Here is a 19,666-nt window from a genome sequence, read left to right as displayed (position 1 = left end):
ACTGCTTTACCCTTTGAAACCAAATATGGCAGTCATAAATATATTTTAAGGATTTATTGAAAGCACTATTCATTTCAGTTATCAAGTGAAAAAAAAAACCCCGACTTGAGGCAGCATGCAAATAAAGGAGTTTCACATCTTCCGACTACGTTGAAGCGCTGCTCAATCTGTTGTGAAAGAATAGCCCAAATTTTGACTCACAATGGCATTCAGAACACCCTTGGTCAGGATAAAGCTATAATTGTGGGCGTCTTTCAGAATTTTACAGTCAAATTGAATGGATTTGCATTGGTGATTTCATTCGGCAGACAGCAGAGCACTCTTACTCTAGGTCTCTGGGGTCACTTCTCATTTTGAGTTCTTTGTGTTTCCTTTTTTCTTTCGCTTCAAACCGGCTTGATTGAAAATGACATAACCGTGTAAGGTGATGAATACAGATGAGCCGATCAGAAAGGATATAACATATATCATGCCCTCATACCCTCCATCACAGACAGACACAGATAAACTTGAAAGATTTTTTTCCTTTAAACAAGACACGGCTCTCACACTGATGATGAAATTCAGATTCAGTTCAATTCATTCTGCATTATTCTAATTTATGCACCAAACCAAGGTCTGAACTCATTTCTAAGCATCAACTCTAAACACCAACTCATGAGCATTTGAGGTTAGAAAGTATATCAATTTTTATAGTTTTTTTTTTTTTTTTGAAAAATACCAATCGTTTTGCTAGATAAGATGCTTATTCTTTGTATAGAGCCCTTTGAAGCCGCATTGAAACTGCAATTTGGACCTTCAAGCCGTCAGCTCCCATTGAAATCCACTAAATCCTGAAATGCTTTCCTCAAAACCTTTTCTTTTTTGACTTAAGAAAGAAAGAAAGACATGAACATCTTGGATGACATTGGGTTAAGTACATTTTCATTCTGGAAGTGAACTAACTAATTTGGTTATTTTACCATTATGGTCATTGGCCAATTAAGAAAAGTGACTGTCAAAAGATAATAAAATGCTTTAGTAAATTTTCAAAATAAATATATTTCAAATATTTAATCTGCGCTTGATCTGTAGATAACCATTTCACCCAGTGAAAAAAATCCATTTTGGCCTATCACTGATATGACTTACTGTATATAAATAAAATAACAAACCCATAGGGGCCAAGCTGGCCTTTATATCTCTTACATCAAAGCACCAGAGACTGGTGGCACCTCTGAGATGCTTTCAGCAGTTTGATTGACAGCACCTTCTCTCTGATGTCACAGTCTCCATGTGGATACTTCATCTTCTGGGTTCATAACAGCAGGCTTTGCCTTTATCCGACAGACTGCACCAGATATCTTAACCTCAGTGATGAAGTATTTAAAGGGGTCCTTTTATGCTTTTTCACTTTTTGAATTTTAGTCAAGTGTGTGGTGTGTATGTTTGGGCATAAAAAACATCTACAAAGTTATAAATCTCAGGGCGGCTTGTATAAAAGCAAGCATTGACTAAAGTGTCCGTGAACTGCTCCGGTAGCCATGCTGGGCTCCATTGATGTATGCGGTATAGAGGGTTGAAATACATTAACTAGAGTCACGATCATCGGTGGTCGTGTCGGAGCTGCGCCGTAGACGTGTACAGTGTGTGGTAAGAGATTTATTCATTATACAGTGTAGATAGCTTCACTAGCCTTATGCTGGAGCTGGTTTCGGTCATGTAAATAATTAAATATATTAGCACAATAATGATAATATCATGTATCAGCGATCTCGCAGGCTGACGATAGGACCAACACTACTGTAGCGTATTATTTACTCATCCTTCATGCATCCTAGGTGTATATGACTTCTTTCGTTCAGACGAATGCAATCGGAGTTATATTAAAAATAATCCTGGCACTCCCAAGCTTTAGAACGGCATAGACTGAACAGCATTTTCTCTCCATCAGGTCCGATCCATAATAAAAAAAAGTGCCTCACATGGCTCCGGAGGGACAGTAAAAGCCTCCTTTAGCGATCTGATGTGTTTTTGTAAGAAAAATAATCATATTTAAAACGTAAGAATCATTTTAATCTAGCTTGTGCAGTTGTATACGAACTTGCTGCTTTGGGAAGGGGCGTGGCAGGACTGAAACGCCATCTAAGCTGTTCGCCAACTGCAACGCAGTGGGACTGCTAACCAATCACAACACATTTTGTTTTTTGGAAGGCGGACCTTCATCACACCCTGAACTAATCGAGCCATTTGTGCCAGCCTGGAGAGAAAGCTATTCTGCCCTCCAAAGGCAAAGTGCAGTAACTACGCCAACACTAAAACTGAGAAAAATGCCTTTAAAGTTTTTACGCCACCTAGTCAAACATGTTGACACTATCGTTTCTCTGAACCGAGACAAAATTGAACCAGGAGACTTTGCCACAAGACAAAACTGTTGTCCATTTTAAGCCTTAACTCAATTTTGACCAAATGTGTAGTTACTGCGCTTTGCCTTTGGAGGGCAGTATTGTAATAATGTAAATTAAGTGAGAAATAATGCATTTCGAACCACCAAGCATGTGAGCATGTTCTAGTGCACCTCCAAAACAAAATAAAGACTTTGTAAAAGAGCATAATAGGACCACTTTAAATAGTTAAAAAGCCTAAAAGCTCATTGCCCATTTTTCTGATTTATTAGTGTTTTGAAATACAACAAAGGGCAAAACTATAACGTACTGCTTTTTTAATCAAACACAAGAACACGATACTGCAAATGCAGTGAAGTAGTATGCGTAAAAAGGCAGAGCGTTCAGAATGGGTGGAAAAGAGTGAGAGAAAGAAGGGTGGAGACAGTTCGGGTGGGCGCAGCTGAGGTGGCTAAATGTGTTCCACATGTTCGTAAAAAAAAAAAAAAGTCAGAGGCTTTTCCAGCCAGTGGGCAGATGAATGGTTGGAAAGGGGGATGGAGAAAAAAAGAGTAGCCCTACTCACTCAGCTCCTTCCCTCCGTGCTTGCAACCTCTCTCTCTTTCTCCTACTCCACTTCCTCCCCTCTTGCTCCATTGCTGCCCTTTTCACCTCAGAGGTAACATACATCCACACACACACACACACACACACACACACACACACACACACACACACACACACACACACACACACACACACACACACACACACACACACACACACAGAGAGCTCCAGTTACCCCAGTCGGTCTGCACAGGCAGCCTCTGTGTTTTAAGGAAGATTTCCAGGCAGGCTATGATTACGAAAGCCAATAGAGGCACGGCAGAAAGACTGTATTTATAGCTCTTGTGTGGGGTCAGGAGCCTTTTGTGTATTTAATAACAGAGCAATCACCTGGTTTCATTTGAGTAAAGTGTCTACATTCTGAATGCAAATCCCTCCACCACCTGAAGTTAATTTATGCTGGTGAATGAATGGAAAGTACTGGCCGAAAACAGACATATCTACTGGGGCAGATGAAGCAAAGCAAAGCCCAGCAGGACAATTAAGTTCATTATGAGTCTCAGAAGCGTACAGCAGGGACTCTCCATCTTTTAATGAGAGGGAAAGGTACGACGAGGAAGCAAACAATCTGGGGAGTTGCCTTGGATATCCTAAAAATATGTTTTGTTACCTTCAAATTATCCACACAATAGCACAGAAAATTACACTCTTCATATGTAGCATCATGGTAGTATAATTATGTCTCAGTTGTAAGATCTGGGTCTGGATTCATGAAAATCCAAGAAGTGCAATTCTTGAAAAGTTCTTCTAAAGACAAAAATAACAGGTTTTGGTGTTATCTGATTGTATGGTGATTCTTGTTGAAGACTGTAAGAGTACTCATGCACATCCCAAGTATTGATAATACAGTTGAAGTCAAACGTTTACTTACACCTTGCAAAATCTGCAAAATGTTAATTATTTTACCAAAATAAGAGGGTTCGTACAAAATGCATGGTATTTTTTTTTTTTATTTAGTACTGACCTGAATAAGACATTTCACATAGACGTTTACAAATAGTCCACAAGAGAAAATAATAGTTGAATTTATAAAAATGCCCCTGTTCAAAAGTTTACATACACTTGATTCTTAATACTGTGTTACCTGAATGATCCACAGCTGGTTTTTTGTTTGTTTTAGTTTGTGATAGTTGTCACGAGTCCTTTGTCTGAACTGTTAAACTGCCTGCTGTTCTTCAGAAAAATCCTTCAGGTCTCACAAATTCTTTGGTTTTTCAGCATATTTGTGTATTTGAACCCTTTCCAACAATGACTGTATGATTTTGAGATCCATCTTTTCACACTGAGGACAACTGAGGGACTCATATACAACTATTACAGAAGGTTCAATGCTCACTGATGCTTAAAATGGAAACACGATGGATTAGGAAAGAGATATAATTAAGTTAAATTTACCCTGATCTTCACATTCAAAAAGTTTCCTTCTGAAGCATCAGTGAGCGTTTGAACCGTCTGTAATAGTTGCATACGAGTCCCTCGAATGGATCTCAAAATCATACAGTTATTGTTGGAAAGTAGGGATGCTCATTTCGGTTAATTTTCCTGACCGACAACCGCTGCTCGTTATCCGAACATTAACCGTTAACTGATAAAATTAGAATAATAAATTAGTTTAAAATAAAAATAGAATGCACGAGTATCTGTGATGATACATTAAAAATACAAGCAAATGTTTTATTTTAACGTGCAAACAGCAGCATACAGAGCAACAACAAAAAACTGTATTGACATATACTTAAATTATCACGCTTCAGCAGCGGTTCTGAGAACAGAGAAAATCTGAATGAAAAAAAAAAGAATAATATAAATAGGCCTACACTAAATAGGTATAAATTAAATAACTACCTAATTAAGATGACAAAACTAAAACACACTGAATCCTTCTATGCGCTATGTAGAATTGTACCGGTCTTATTCTTCTCGTCGGACATAAAAATATATAGCAGGCCAGCCAATACCTCAGTGTGCCTAGTTTTTAACATGAGGACATGCTGTACGGATGGGCAGGACCGCTGCCTGTTAACTCCTAGATCCGCGAAAAAAACACCATCACAAAAACCCTTTCAATTTGCGGTTCGGGACTTCCATCCACTGTCATATGCGTGTGGAGAAGCGCGTGTTTTACAGCGTTCAGCAATAGCCAATCACAGACATGTATGTTGATTTGATTTTCACTGTGGCCAATCAGAGGAGGCTATGTTACAATCCACTCACCAACCAAAGTCCCGGTTTAAGTTTTGCTGATTTCTACACTTTCGCGAACTCTCTTATTAAAACAAAGAAAGTGTTGGCATTATATAAATAAGATATTAATTGTGCAGTGTAAATGTTATTTTATTACTTTTTAATAACTTTATGAGATTGCGATGAACTACTCTAGGATGAGTGATAGCTTTCCAGTGATTGTAACGGGAGCGCCTATTGCGCACTTTCTAGACTATAATTCATTCAGAATTTGAATACATTCACTCACGGATTCACTCTCTGATAACCCAATAACGCCACTTGCCATTGAGTTGCATATACTACATCTGTTAACTAAGTAAAGGTGAAGCGAAATATGTCTGTACAGCCACACTGCCCGTGTCGACACGCGCGCGAGTAAACAGATAACTTACAAATAACATTATTTCTTTCACCATGCAGCAAACGTAAAAAAAAAAAGAATAGAAAAAAACCCTTTTAAACTGTTTAACTGATAGTAATAATCGGTTAAAATTCTTACTGTCGGTTAACGGTTAAACGGTCAATATGAGCATCCCTATTGGAAAGGGTTCAAATAAACAAAAATGATGAAAAACCCAAAAGATTTGTGGGACCTGAAGGACTTTTCTGAAGAACAGCGGGCAGTTTAACTTTTCAGGACAAACAAGGGACTCGTGAACAACTATCACTAAACAAAAAACATGCATTTTGTATGACCCCTCTTATTTTGGTAAAATAATTTACATTTTGCACATTCTGCAGTGTGTATGTAAATTATTTACTGTAACTGTATGTATTATATGTAGCTATTGTTATGTTGTAATTAGTGGTGGGCCGTTATCGGCGTTAACGTGCAGCGTTAACGTGAGACTCTTTATCGGGCGATAAAAAAAATATCGCCGTTAATCTATTCTCAAAGTTGGGTTGGGAGCTGGGTCTAAACTACGTAAGATATGATGACTTTCACCTTGATATTTTAGCGCGGATGACGTATACCTAGTCGAATTGCACTGCAGGGGGCGAGAACTAGTCTTCAACTTCTGTGAAATTACCACATCAAATGAGACGTGCAGACATGGATGCAGCTATGAAGCCGCTTCAGGGCAGGTGCGTTGCTAGACCCTTTTTACTGGGGCACGTGAGTTATAATTTACTTTGATAATCCCGAAATAAAGACATTAAACTATATGCAACAACTGAATTGACGCTTCTAAAAGCAACGCAGTTTAATGGAAGACTACGCACGCAGAAATCCGTGCCCGTGCGCGTCTGTGTATTTAAGGGGAACGCGCACGTCGCGCAGCCTTTTGCGCAGAAGTACTTGGTTGCACAAGTTTGTATAGGTAATTATGTTGTAAATGCAATTGTCAAGCAGTTTGTGATGCATTTTGGAAACAGGAGATGAGCGCCTGATCTAATGCGCCACCTGGCCCGTTCTCGAAGACTTACTTTTAATCATTATTTGGGTAGCACACATATTCTGAATGCCTTCAGCAGAATTCAAATTAGCCATTTTAATCTAGATTAATTCCAAGATTTAATCTAGATTAATCTAGATTAAAAAAATAATCTATGCCCACCCCTAGTTGTAATGCATAATATTTGAAATAACCCAATAAATTAATATTCTTTCAGGAATTCAGGTTTTGTCTTTAGAAAAATCTAATGAAAAGAAAAGATAGGAACATTCTCAAACATTTTCGGGAATACAGACTACTCTAAAATGTATTCTTAAGTTAGAAAATAAGCAGAAAATAATTATATAAAATATAATAAACTATAAAATAATTTGTGCCTAAATAAATTATATTTTACCTGACTTGTGAGTCTAAACTGAAACCAATAAGATAGAATGTATTTTTAAAGTCAAAAACAAAACAGTGTGAACCACTGAAATCTGATTCACAAACAAATGAGTTCCTGGTTTGAATCAGTCTGACAAACAACTGTATGAACTCCTGAATCATCATCTGACTTAGTTACTGAACATCCACTTATTACTTTCAGTGTTTGGCTTGAAATGAAGCTTTGTGTAATTAAGCTTCATGAAAATTAAAAAAAAAAATGATTCAAATTCACTACAAACAGATATGCATGATCATCTGACGGCTCATCAAGATGTACCTTGACTGACCTGTGCTGTTTCTGCTTGAGAGCTGTTTACAATCTTAACAACTGGTGTCACGACATGATCTAACCCTAATAAATATCCTGCTGGTTTATGACAGAACGGGAATGCAGAAACAGCGAAAAGTTCAAGTCTCTATACAGTGTGCAATAAGGCATGTGTGTCGACCAGCCATAGTGGCGGCTTCATCTGTTGTCACTTCTGCCATGACACATTGCAGATGTCAACACCCCGCTGTGCTGTCTTCAGGGGAAACAGTGTCAGAAAAGTCTCCTTCACTGAGAAAAGCATCAGAACAAAATTCTTTCGGAGGAGTACTAGCTGTGCAATGATTGTAGGATCCGCTGATTTGTCATACTGGACAAAAAATGTGGACACAAATCTCTTTTCAGAGTTACATTCTCAGACACGTTTACAGCTTCACTGACTGAGCATCAAATCAAGTTTTTCTAAAAGAAAAAGCTTTAGTTTTTCAGCTTGACTCTTTGAATTAGTTTTCAGCCTGTGGCTACAGCTACTCAAAATATTAATAAATAAAGCTGGAACAAGCATACACTTTCAAAGTTTAACCAATAGAGACGAGTAAAAGAGCAGTTCCAAATTTGAAAATTTGCTCACCCTCAGGCTATCCAGGATGTAGATGAGTTTGTATCTTCATATAAACCAACATGGAAAAAATTTAACATTACATCACTTGCTCACCAAAGGATCCTCTTCAGTGAATGGGTGCCGTCAGAATGAGAGTCCAAACTGCTGATAAAAACATCACCAAATAATCCATCAACTAATGCCTTGTGAAGCAAAAACCTCTGTGTTCATAATGAATAAATATGCCCAGATCAAGCATGAACCGCTTACAAAACAGTCCAAAATAGTGGATGTTGATGTGAAAGGAAAATAGAGAATGGAGTTTTCAGTGGAGGAAGCGTTATTTTAGATTATCGACTTTTTCCCCCAAAGTTTAAACGCTTTAATGATGGATTTCTTTCTTAAAGGGTTGGTTCACTCAAAAATGAAAATGAAAAAAAAAATTAAACACACACATCGATTTGCTAAAGGAGGCCTTTATTCACCCACCAGAGCTGTGTGGAGCACCTTTTATTATGGATGGATGCACTTTATTGGACTTGTTTTGGACTGATGAAGTAAATGATAGAGTTTGGAAGTGCCAGGATTATTTTTAATATAACTCTGATTGTATTTGCCTGAAAAGTCATATACACCTAGGATCCCTGAAGGATAAGTAAACAATTTAAAAATGAACCCTTTAAAAATTGGCTGCTTTTCACATTGCATTACTTGTGGATTATTATGATGTTTTTATCAGCTGTTTGGACTCTCATTCTGACGGCACCCATACACTGCAGAGGATCCATTGGTAAGCAAGCATTTCTTCAAACGTGTTTCGATAAAGAAACAAACTCATCTAGATCTTGGATGGCCTGAGGGTATGTACATTTTTAGCATATTTTCATTTTTGGGTGAAGTATTCCTTTAAATAACAAAATGGCCATTTCTTCATTAATTTACAATTGCAGCATTGCTTTACTCCACCAGATGCTAGTGTTTTGTAAAATTATTACATCTGACCGGTCAATCGCTGCGTTCTTAGCGCCAATATATTTGTATAATGAAAAACTCAAGTCTCCATAGATCCATTTAGAATGCCTCACATGGACGGCATGCTGATCTGTCTGCATTCTCAAATCATCAATACACAGACAGATCATGTTTCTGTGTATTATAGTTCATTGCTGATAGATTGTCTGAGACTTGCATCAGCAATCAATGAAAACAGATCCAACAGTTTAGCCATGCATACAGAATCAAGTTTGCAACTGCCAGCCTCATTAGAAAACAACTCAACTAAACAAATGTGACCCTGGACCACAAAACCAGTCATAAGGGTAATTTTTGAAATTGAGATTTATGCATCATCTAAAAACTGAATAAATAAGCTTTCCATGATGTATGGTTTGTAAATATTTGGCAGAGATAAAACTATTTGGACTATCTGGAATCTGAGGATGCAAAAGATTAAAAATGTTGAGAAAAATCACCTTTAAAGTTGTCCAAATTAAATTCTTAGCAATGCATATGATTAATCAAAAAATAGGTTTTGATACATTTACGGTAGGAATTTTACAAGATATCTTCATGAAACATAATTTACTTTATATCCTAATGATTTTTGGCATAAAATCGATAATTTTGACCCATACAATGTATTTTTGGCTATTCTGACAAATATACCCATCCTACTAGTTTTGTCGTCTAGGGTACAAATAACCATAAAAAAACATTATTTTAATGTAAAGCGCAATAATATTTCACTATATTAATGTTTTTGCTACATTTTCATCAAATAAATGCAGCCTTGGTGAGAATACGTGACATCTTCTAACGTTAGTTTCAAAAACATCTCTAAACGTCTGACTGGTTTTGTATAGAAAAGCAAAAAGTCCCATGCACATAGGCTATTCATCTATCATTCATCTTTCGACTGAGGGCCAACAGCTGCAGGTGTCAAAATGTTACGCTAGAAATTTATGGTTATGCATTGGTGTAACGATAATGGGGCGTAATTGTATTTCTCAGAGGGTGCACAGACTAGTTTAAGCCATGGAAAATCTTCCTATACTAAATTAACACCATCATTTGGATCAATCTTCATGAACACCCCCTTTACTTAATGTCAACTAACCAGGGGAAACAGATTTGATCTCATTACTGTCATGTAGCCTCCAGCTAAGAATACATGAGCTATGACGTCCAAAATTAGATTCCCACATCCATTCTAATGCGAGTCCCACATAGGGTGAGAGAATGAGTCATAGCTGTCTCTATTGTTTTAAGCAAGCTTGCAGGGCTCTGAAAGAAACAGATATGCTTTCAATTTTTGTTTTGCAGTAACAAATACCCTAGACATGGATATAAAGGTTAAATAATGTTACAATCAGAATACTTTCAATAGCCATGCAGAACTGAACAGCTATAATTCCCATTGCATTTCCACCTGAAGATATTGCTTATTTAATTCAGTGCAGTTTTTTCCATTCTACCCAGATAATGCCACCATATGGTGCACTAAACAGAAACGGCACAGATACCAACAATGAAAACTTCTCAGACGCGTTTAACTTTCATCCTGCATAGCTTCCTCTAGGGAATGCAAAAGAAATACAAATCATTTTAAATGAATGAGACTTAAAAGACGAGCCAAATCCACAAACTGCTCATGGTTGTAATTAAAGTTTATGGCCTGTATTCACAGAGCTTTATGAACAGTTACAGATCTGAGGTCAAGCTTTCTCCATCTTTCTGTGCATATGAAGGCAAACAAGATCTATATCTATATCATCTACATCATTACTAGCACCTTATAGTTATATGAATATTAAAAATGTGCAATTATGAGAATTCTTCTTCTGAATTCTTAGTCTCAGGCTCTTCCCTGATTTTAATAATTTATATAATTAGAGATTCATGGAAAATCACCAACACTGACAGCCGCACAGCACTGTTCAATTCAAAACAAAAATGACCTACAAACCAAAATCGCTTATCCATATTCGCACTATGTGTATATTCCTGCAGATTTTAGTGAAGATGTGAGGATAAGATGATGAAAGAGCTTTAGGAGATTTAGGACTATTGATTGGTGAAACCACAAGGAAAAAGGCAATAATGTCAAATGCAAAAAAATATTCTGTCATCTTTTACTCACGCAAACCCTTTTCACCGGTTTCACAGACGAGGCTTAAGCATAGTCCTAGACTAAAATATAAGTCTGAGCTGTTTCAACTGAAAGAAACTTGCACTGACTGATCTTAAAATATATCAGTGCCTATGTTTTGTCTCATGATGCTCACCAGTAAAGTTTTTTTTTCTAAGCACTTTTATAAAAATTACTTAAATGTCCTAATTATGACCTAATCCTGGCTTAGACTAAGCCTTGTCTGTGAAACCGGGCCTCTATATTTTAAAAGAATGTCAGCTGGGTCTGAAGCAACAGACTTTCATTGTACGGCCAAAAAAATAAATAAATAAAATAAACTTTATGTTATTCCAAAACTGGATTTTTTTTTTTTGTGTGTGTGTGTGGCAAAAAAAGAAAACAAATGTTGCCAAAGCTTCTGTGTAACTGTGGGCCACATCTCCATCCTTCTTCGTTTTTTTTCTTGTGCAGACTGCAGTTTTTGAATGGCATGAGTTAATAAACGCCATTGTTTGAGTCTCTGTCCTGATGAATTCATTATTGGTAGAATTATGCACAATGCATCAGCCAAATATTATTCCCATCCTGACAGTTTGCTAAACAAAAGCAGTGTTTATGTGTGTTATCAGACATTTGAATTAATATATCAAATTCGTCCTCTCCCTCACATTTCTAAACTCTGTGTCAGAACACTAAAACACTGAATTCACAAGAAGAGTTAGTATATTTTTATGTGCAAATACTTGTACACGGTGCCAGAGCTTATCATGAAATCTAACAGAACAGCATAAAAAATATTATAGGCCCATTAACAAGAACAGCAGCACAGCAGGGAACGAAGATAAATATAAATGGAGATGAGCACTTCATTAGCGGCCTTAAATTTAAAGCCCATTATGTCACCATAAATGTTTAGAAATACTACAGACCACAGGACATCTGCACACAGACCGCTGTTAATCCAATCTGCCCCCCTTTAGGGAAACAGGGGAAAGAGGTTAGACACAAATTACGGGGGGACACTACTGACAGTTCATTGGTTGAAAAGTGAAATGTTTCAAAGGTGAGAATCATTACAATGCTCAAATACCAAACATCACACTCACAATAATGCTGTTTGCAAAAAATCTATCCGCACTGAATTCAGACGTAATGCTGCTACTTCATAATTCATCTTTTGACTAGTTCTGGTCATAATTATAAAGCAATTGAGTTCATTTTCTTTTCACACATGTGATGTTTCTTAAGAGCACTCGAGCAGTTCATTCTCTATGAAAATGAGAGACTAAATTTGATTCCTTTGCTTGTTTAACTAGCGAATTTTCAAAAATTAAATCTCAGGAAAACTTATAATATGAATATGTCTTAGAAAGTGGTAAAGCACCAAGACAAATTATATATGTAACCCTGGTCCACAAAACCAGTCTTTGTATGGGTCAAAATTATTGATTTTTCTTTTATGCCAAAATCATTAGGATATTAAGTAAAGATCATTTTGTAAATTTCTTACCGTAAATATATAAAAACTTAATTTTTGCTTAGTAATATGCAGTGCTAAGAACTTCATTTGGACTACTTTAAAGCAACACCAAGTAACTTTTCCCTCAACGCTCCCTCTACAGGTTGCAAGCGGAATTGTCCATTACCGCTGTCGTAAATAATTGAACCCTACCGTCGCGTCACACGCACGTTATTTGTTTGGAGGCTATCCAGGGGTCCGTTCTTCGTACCTCGCTTACTACATCCAAGATCAAATGACACATCCAAGATCAAATCATCGCGCTAACTATGAGCTCGCTATTCCGGTTCTCCGAACGCACCTGTTGTTGATGATTAGTATAGCTGGATGAAGTGATCTGAGATCATTACGTGGCTTAAAAGGGGCTACGTATCGATAGTAGAAACATTGATTGGCAACTCTGTGATTGGTCGGCGAACATGACGAAGAAGCGCGCTCAGTATTTTTCTGCAGCAGAGCAAGAACTCTTGATTGAGGGATTTCAGGAGTTTCAGAGTTTAATTAAAACGCAAGGGAAAACTGCAAAGGCTGGAAAAGCAAGGAGAGAGGGCTGGCAAAAAGTAGTGAACAAATTAAATGCGTTAATGCTGCCCATGATACATGTTTTTTCCTTGGTATGTTATTTTATTTATATTTTTATTTTATCCACTACCGTTCAAATGTTTGGGGTCAGAAAGACTTGTAATAGTCTTTAAAGAAGTCTCTTCGACTCATCAAGACTGCATTTATTTGATTAAAAATACAGAAAAAACATTAATATTGCAAATTGTTTTTACAATATAAAATAATGTTTTTTTATATATATATTTTAACATACTTTAAAATAGAATTTATTCCTGTGATGAAAAACTGAATTTTCATCAGCTGTTACTCCAGTCTTCAGTGTCACATGATCCTTCAGAAATCATTCTAATATGCTGATTTATTATTAGAATGATCAATGTTGGATATTATCAACAGTTGTGCTGCAAATATTTTTTGGAACCTATGATTTTTTTTTTCTGGTTTCAAGTTTAAAAAGTACAGTGTTTATTCAAAATACATATTTTTTATAACAATGTAAATTATTTATTATTAACTTTTAATATTTTTTATTATTAACCTAATACATCCTTGGTGAATAAAAGTATTAATTTCTTTAAAAAAAAAAAAGTACTGACCCCAAACTTTTGAACGGTAGTATATATATATATATATATATATATATATATATATATATATATATATATAATGTGTGTGTGTGTGTGTGTGTGTGTGTAGCTGTGGTCATCATTCGTGTGTGAATCGTCGTAATTATTTTCTACACTTTCTTGCAAAATACTTTTCTTTTCCCACGTGAGTCAGTCCGTGTCAGTCGTGCTCTTTAACCAATCAGATGTAACCTCACCACTTCAACCAATCATAACCTGTCAGGAGCGCAGCCTAAATCCTGTTTACATGAGATAAACCTGCTCCCGAGCAGGTTTAAACTTACGGACCGGTTACTATGACAGCAAGTCGCGGATGAGCTTCGAAGAACCGAACGATCCGAGATCACGCAAAATCGTCAACAATCAAATCCAGCTAACTTAGTTAGCGAGGTACGAAGAACGGACCCCTGGACCGGCTTTGGAAATAACAATGTCCAGTGACAAGGTAGAGTATTTTGCATGACTTTATGAAAGTATGAAAACGAAATCAAACATAATAATGACATAGTTTGCTATTTTTTTTTTCCGTAAAGCAAGTCGCATTTGTAGTCTTATTTGAACTACAAAACCACGACCCGACGACCCAAACTTACATAGTGCTGTTCTGGCCGACAGAGGGTCGCAAAGCGAATAAGAAAGTGCCGTTTCACCCTGTTATGAGTTGATGAACCACTGACACGAGTTCGAAAACATTATTTTAAGGTAAAAAAAAACTCCTTAGTGTTGCTTTAAAGGTGATTTTCTCAATATTTAGATTTTTTGGCATCCTTAGATAGTTAACAAACCGTAAATCAATGGAAAGCTTATTTATTCAGCTTTCAGGTATATATAAATCTCAATTTCCAAAAATTGACCCTTATGACTGGTTTTGTGGTCTAGGGTCACATATGGGAAGATCATAAAGGCAATGTCACAAGTCTCCACACTACTGTCCTCTACACAAATGCAGTGATGTACTGAGGCGGCCATAAGTGAAAACCAATAGAGAACAACCTTGTTAAGATCTGTGTAAATGCCTGACAACACCCAGATCCCCCCTCACTTCTCACATTCAGGAGAAAGTCATCACAAGGCCTTTGTTGCCTTGAAGGTCTATCGATTGCTCTCTAGTGAGCAGTCAGTGAACAAGTGTGGTTGTAGGTAGGTACTAACATTAGCTTTGATGCTCCACCTGAGTGCTGTTTTAAATACAGATGGCATTGAGGTTTTGGAGGTCTGAGGTCTGATCTACCTTCTCAATGGCTGTCAGAGGAAACTGAAAAACCAGTCTGTTTCCTATTATTTGCATAGGGAATTTAGCATGTGAAGGTCTAGATTAGAACAACCCCTATTTTCAAAACAGTACATAATCAAACAGCAATGGGTCAAGCTCTTAATCCAAAGATCATCCATCTGTTCAGAGTTGACAGATTACATCCAGAAGAACTGTGGCAACATCTCAAAGATGCTTCAAGAGACCGACCTGCAAAGCTACCTGATAAACTATGCACTAGTGCACCTAGGGCAAAAGCTGCTTTAAATGCAAAAGATGGTTGATTTTTTTTGACAGCGTCCACATTTTACAACATTTTAACACAAGTGCCTAAAACTTTTAACAGTACTCTAGCTTTGCGGGTAAGCTTCTTGAAGCATCTTGGAGATGCTGCCACAGTTCTTCTTCTCTCAATTTGTTCTGTTTCTTCATGTCGTTCCAGACAGACTGGATGATGTTGAGATCAGATCTTTGTGTGGAGCACTAGCTGTTGTCAGACTTCTTGTGCAAACCAAAATCTCATTGGATTATTACAATTAATGGCAAAAGGAATGTTTGGAAATGTAAACTGATATTTCCTACTGACACACTACAGCAAAAGACTTGAATAATTGACTTAAAACCATTTTTAGTTGGTGAAAATACTAGTGCTCTAAAAATGTTGGCCAATATTGTCAATTTATATTTATAGCATATCTTTTTTTACTCATAAACCTATAGGAAAATCTCAGGTGAACCCATGGCGAATTTACTTTAGAATGAACATTTGTGATTTCAAAAAAATAATTTGTCATACAGCAGAAATACTTAAAATGAACAAGCTGGAACAAAAAGGTGATTAAAATGGTAAACAAAAAAAAGCTTGACACAACAGCCCAATCTGCAAGAGGCTCTTTCTACAAAACACACCAAGAACAAGCGGGTTTATGTCTGTAAGATGATCAAATAAACACAATGTACTCTGTACTGTAATCTGAAAGAGAATTGTTAAAACACAAGTGATCCAAAACACTGAGCCCAATGTTGATTCTTCAAACAACTGCTAGAGTAAATCAAAGCCTGTCACAATCTGCTCTATCACTCTCAATACTTGATGAATGCCTCAACCTTAAAGCAACTTCCTGGCCATCAATACACTTACAAAGATCACTTTATGGTGATCTTTGGTAATGAGTTTAGCCTTTCATAGTAGGAGAAAGCTTTTGAAGCAAAGATCAATGCACTCTGTATACTGAAGCCTTGAGCATTTAAGCAATGTCTACAAAATCATATGGATACAGTATCTTTTTATGTAAACTATGTGAACGCCAAAACCTATTACATTTAAAAATCAGTGCAATGAATGAAGAGAACAGAAAATGTCTATACAAGCAGGCAGTATTTGCTGCAGATCAGTCCAGTCTCTAACTTATTCTATAGCACAAGTATTTTAGGATTTCAAATATGAAATCTCAACAGGAATGACCAGTTTCATTTAGCATTTTAAGACTCCCCAAACATGCACACTTATAAATGCACATCTAAATGTTTAAATGAAGAAATCAAAGAAATAGCTCAAGGCGTTTAGTAAAACCACAGGCCTTGTTGCCATTTAACAGTCATAAAACTTATTCCAGTGAACAGTTTACAATCACTCCCAGCGTTTCATGAATGAAATCGCCGCAAACTTACGTGAAAACGAAGAATAAAGTAGTGGATCCCACCAGAAGAGTGGCGGCAGTGGACACCGGGATGTATTTGGTGGGTTTAAATCTTTTTCCAACGCTGTTGGGCATTCTGTAAATCCCACATTCCTCGTTTATTTGATCCCTGTCGTGAGACGCACGCAAACCCGAACACAAATCCTGCACCGTTCAGCGCGAGCCGGCTAAACGCTTATTCGCTCCGTCACATACACCGTTAAATCGTGATCCTTGAATACGCGATCGGGAATACGAGCCTGAAAATCCCACCCAGCTCAATTCAGCCCACTGCTGAGGTCACTGCAATGCTTGAAAGGTGGAGCCTCCGCTACGCAAATAGAGGAGGCGACACACACACGCTCGCTCGCTCCATCAGTGGGGCCTTGTCGTGTCTTGAGGTTTGCAAGCGGCGTAAAGACACTTGGGCTTTTGCGAGGATGGACAAATCACACACGGGGTGGAGCTGACACACACATCTCTTCTTACTCGAAAGGAAATCATGAATGAAGCCTATGGAACATATTAAGACCTTTAAAATCATATTAATCAAATATCAAAGCACACGAAATTTGAAAGATTGAGTTTAGAGAGCGGTGTCCACTGCAAAACCAAACTTTCAGAGTGTTTGTGGGTTTGTGATGTGCTGTGGGTATCGTCTGACCTCTGGTGGCAGATTTGGAGAATTATCCTGTTTACCTCATGCAGATTGTATTGATTTCGTATAAACATTTTTGCATGTGTGGTGTAGTCACATGACCAGAATGTTACAAAAAGAACGTAATGTAAAAACAACAAGGAGTGCAGGAATAGTCTACAATACAATGATGCTCTTCTTGTAACTATGCAGTTAATTATTGTGCGGACGATAAACTGGACAAACCACATTTGCAGAAGTCTTTGGAAGCCTCAAGCAGTTACCTCAGTTCACCTGCCTATAACAAAACATATGTGAACCTAGGAGTAGTTCACTTTCAGAACAAAAATTTACAGATAATGTACTCACCCCCTTGTCATCCAAGATGTTCATCTCGTTCTTTCTTCAGTCGTAAAGAAATTATGTTTTTTGAGGAAAACATTTTAGGATTTCTTTCCATATAATGGACTTCTATGGTGCCCCTGAGTTTGACCCTCCAAAATGCAGTTTAAATGCAGCTTCAAAGTGCTCTAAATGATCCCAGCCGAGGAAGAAGGGTCTTATCTAGCAAAACGAATGGTTATTTTCTAAAAACATTTACAATGTATGTACTTTTTAATCTCTATACAGAGTTTACACAGAGCTAGACAAGATGGGCATTTGAGGTTAAAAAGTACATAAATTGTACTTCTTTTTTTTTTTTTGAAAAAATAACCAATCGTTTTGCTGTGATCGTTTAGAGCCATTTGAAGCTGCATTTTGGAAGTTCAAACTAGGGGGCACCATAGAAATCCATTATATGGAGAGAAATCCTGAAATGTTTTCCTCAAAAAACATAATTTCCTTATGACTGAAGAAAGAAAGACATTAACATCTTGGATGACAAGGGGGTCAGAACATTATCTGTAAATTTTTGTTCTGAAAGTGAACTACCCCTTTAAGTAGCACCGGTATAGGCCTATTTGTAGCAATAGTGCCAAAAATCATTAGGATATTAAGTATAGATCATTTTCCATGAAGATATTTTGTAAATTTCCTACCATAAGTATATTAAAACTTAATTTTTGGTTAGTAATATGCATTGCAAAGAACTTATTTTCTCAATTTTTTTTTTTTTTTTTGCACCCTCAGATTCCAGATTTTCAAATAGTTGTATCTGAGCCAAATATTGTCCTATCCTAGCAAATACATCAATGGAAAGCTTATTTATTCAGCTTTCAGATAATTTATAAATCTCTATTCTAGAAAATTGACCCTTATGAATGGTTTTGTTGTCCAGGCCAGGGTAACATATTATTTAAAGTATCTTTAAAACCGTTTTTGAGGTTGTTTGATATAAAGGGTATTAAAAAGTAAAAATTAATGACAACACTTATCTTTTGTCGACGTACCATATACTGATCCTAACGGAAAGTAACTTGAGCCGGAAGCAATGTACAAATATACAAATGCAGGTTATTCATTGTCTGAAGCCAATAGACAGCTGAAGTTTAGCTGCCTTTTGGCATTGCAAATATACATTTCTATGTATATAAATATATGCTCTTTTATGCTAATAAAACATAACTAAATTGGAAAAAAATTGAGACAGAAATGAAGATAAGACAGAGACCCAGTCAGCTCTATAATGTAAGTTATTAATTGGTAAACTAGGGAGAAAACTGACTTCAGTGACAAGCAAAGATTTAATTTAATTAGGTACAGCGGTTTGCTTGCGTGATTTTCTTGGTAAGACTTCAACAACTTTCTTCAAGAAGGATAAGAATTAACTTTCTTTGTCCTTGAGAGGAAATTTGTCTTGATCAAAGTGTTACAGTGTTGCTCTAAACAAACAATAATAAGACAAATTAAATAAAACAAAATATGAACTAATAATACTACACTACCAGTCAAAAGTTTTTGAACAGTAAGATTTGAGCATCAAATCAGAATATTAGAATGATTTCTGAAGGATCATGTAACTGGAGTAATGATGTTAAAAATTCAGCGTTGGAATAAATTTTAAAATATATTGAAAAAGAAAAAAAAGATTAAATAGTCAAATTATTTCAAAATGTTATTGTTTTTGCTGTACTTTAAATCAAATGAATGCAGGCTTGGTGAGCAGAAGAGACTTTTTAAAATAAAATAAAAAAACATTAAAAATCTTACTTTTGACTGGTAGTGTACATCAAACATTACTTAATAGATAATTAGTTATAGATTTAGAAATAAATTAATAAAAATATAATAGCAATGTAAGTTCTATTGTTTATATACATTCTTTATGTATTCACTGGTTGAACGCCGATCAACAGCGTTTTATTTTTAAAGACTTTTATTTTGAAATGTCTTCGTCGCCAGTACAC

The 19,666-nt window shown here is 36.5% G+C and overlaps 1 protein-coding gene across 1 annotated transcript in view; it reads right to left on the bottom strand.

Annotated features, from left to right (window-relative positions):
- Positions 1-17,041, bottom strand: part of zdhhc8b (zDHHC palmitoyltransferase 8b) — a 106,013-nt gene extending 88,972 nt beyond the window's left edge. Inside the window, exon 1 of the mRNA XM_073839784.1 lies at positions 16,674-17,041. Within this exon, the coding sequence (XP_073695885.1) occupies positions 16,674-16,777 (104 nt within the window). The 5' untranslated portion in view covers positions 16,778-17,041. The remainder of the gene's footprint in view (positions 1-16,673) is intronic.
- Between the last annotated feature and the right edge of the window lie 2,625 nt (positions 17,042-19,666).

This window comes from Garra rufa, chromosome 5 (genome assembly GCF_049309525.1).
Source record: "Garra rufa chromosome 5, GarRuf1.0, whole genome shotgun sequence".
Classification (NCBI taxonomy): domain Eukaryota; kingdom Metazoa; phylum Chordata; class Actinopteri; order Cypriniformes; family Cyprinidae; genus Garra; species Garra rufa.
Note: the sequence above shows the minus strand (reverse complement) of the source record. Positions and strands in the feature narration are given on the sequence as shown.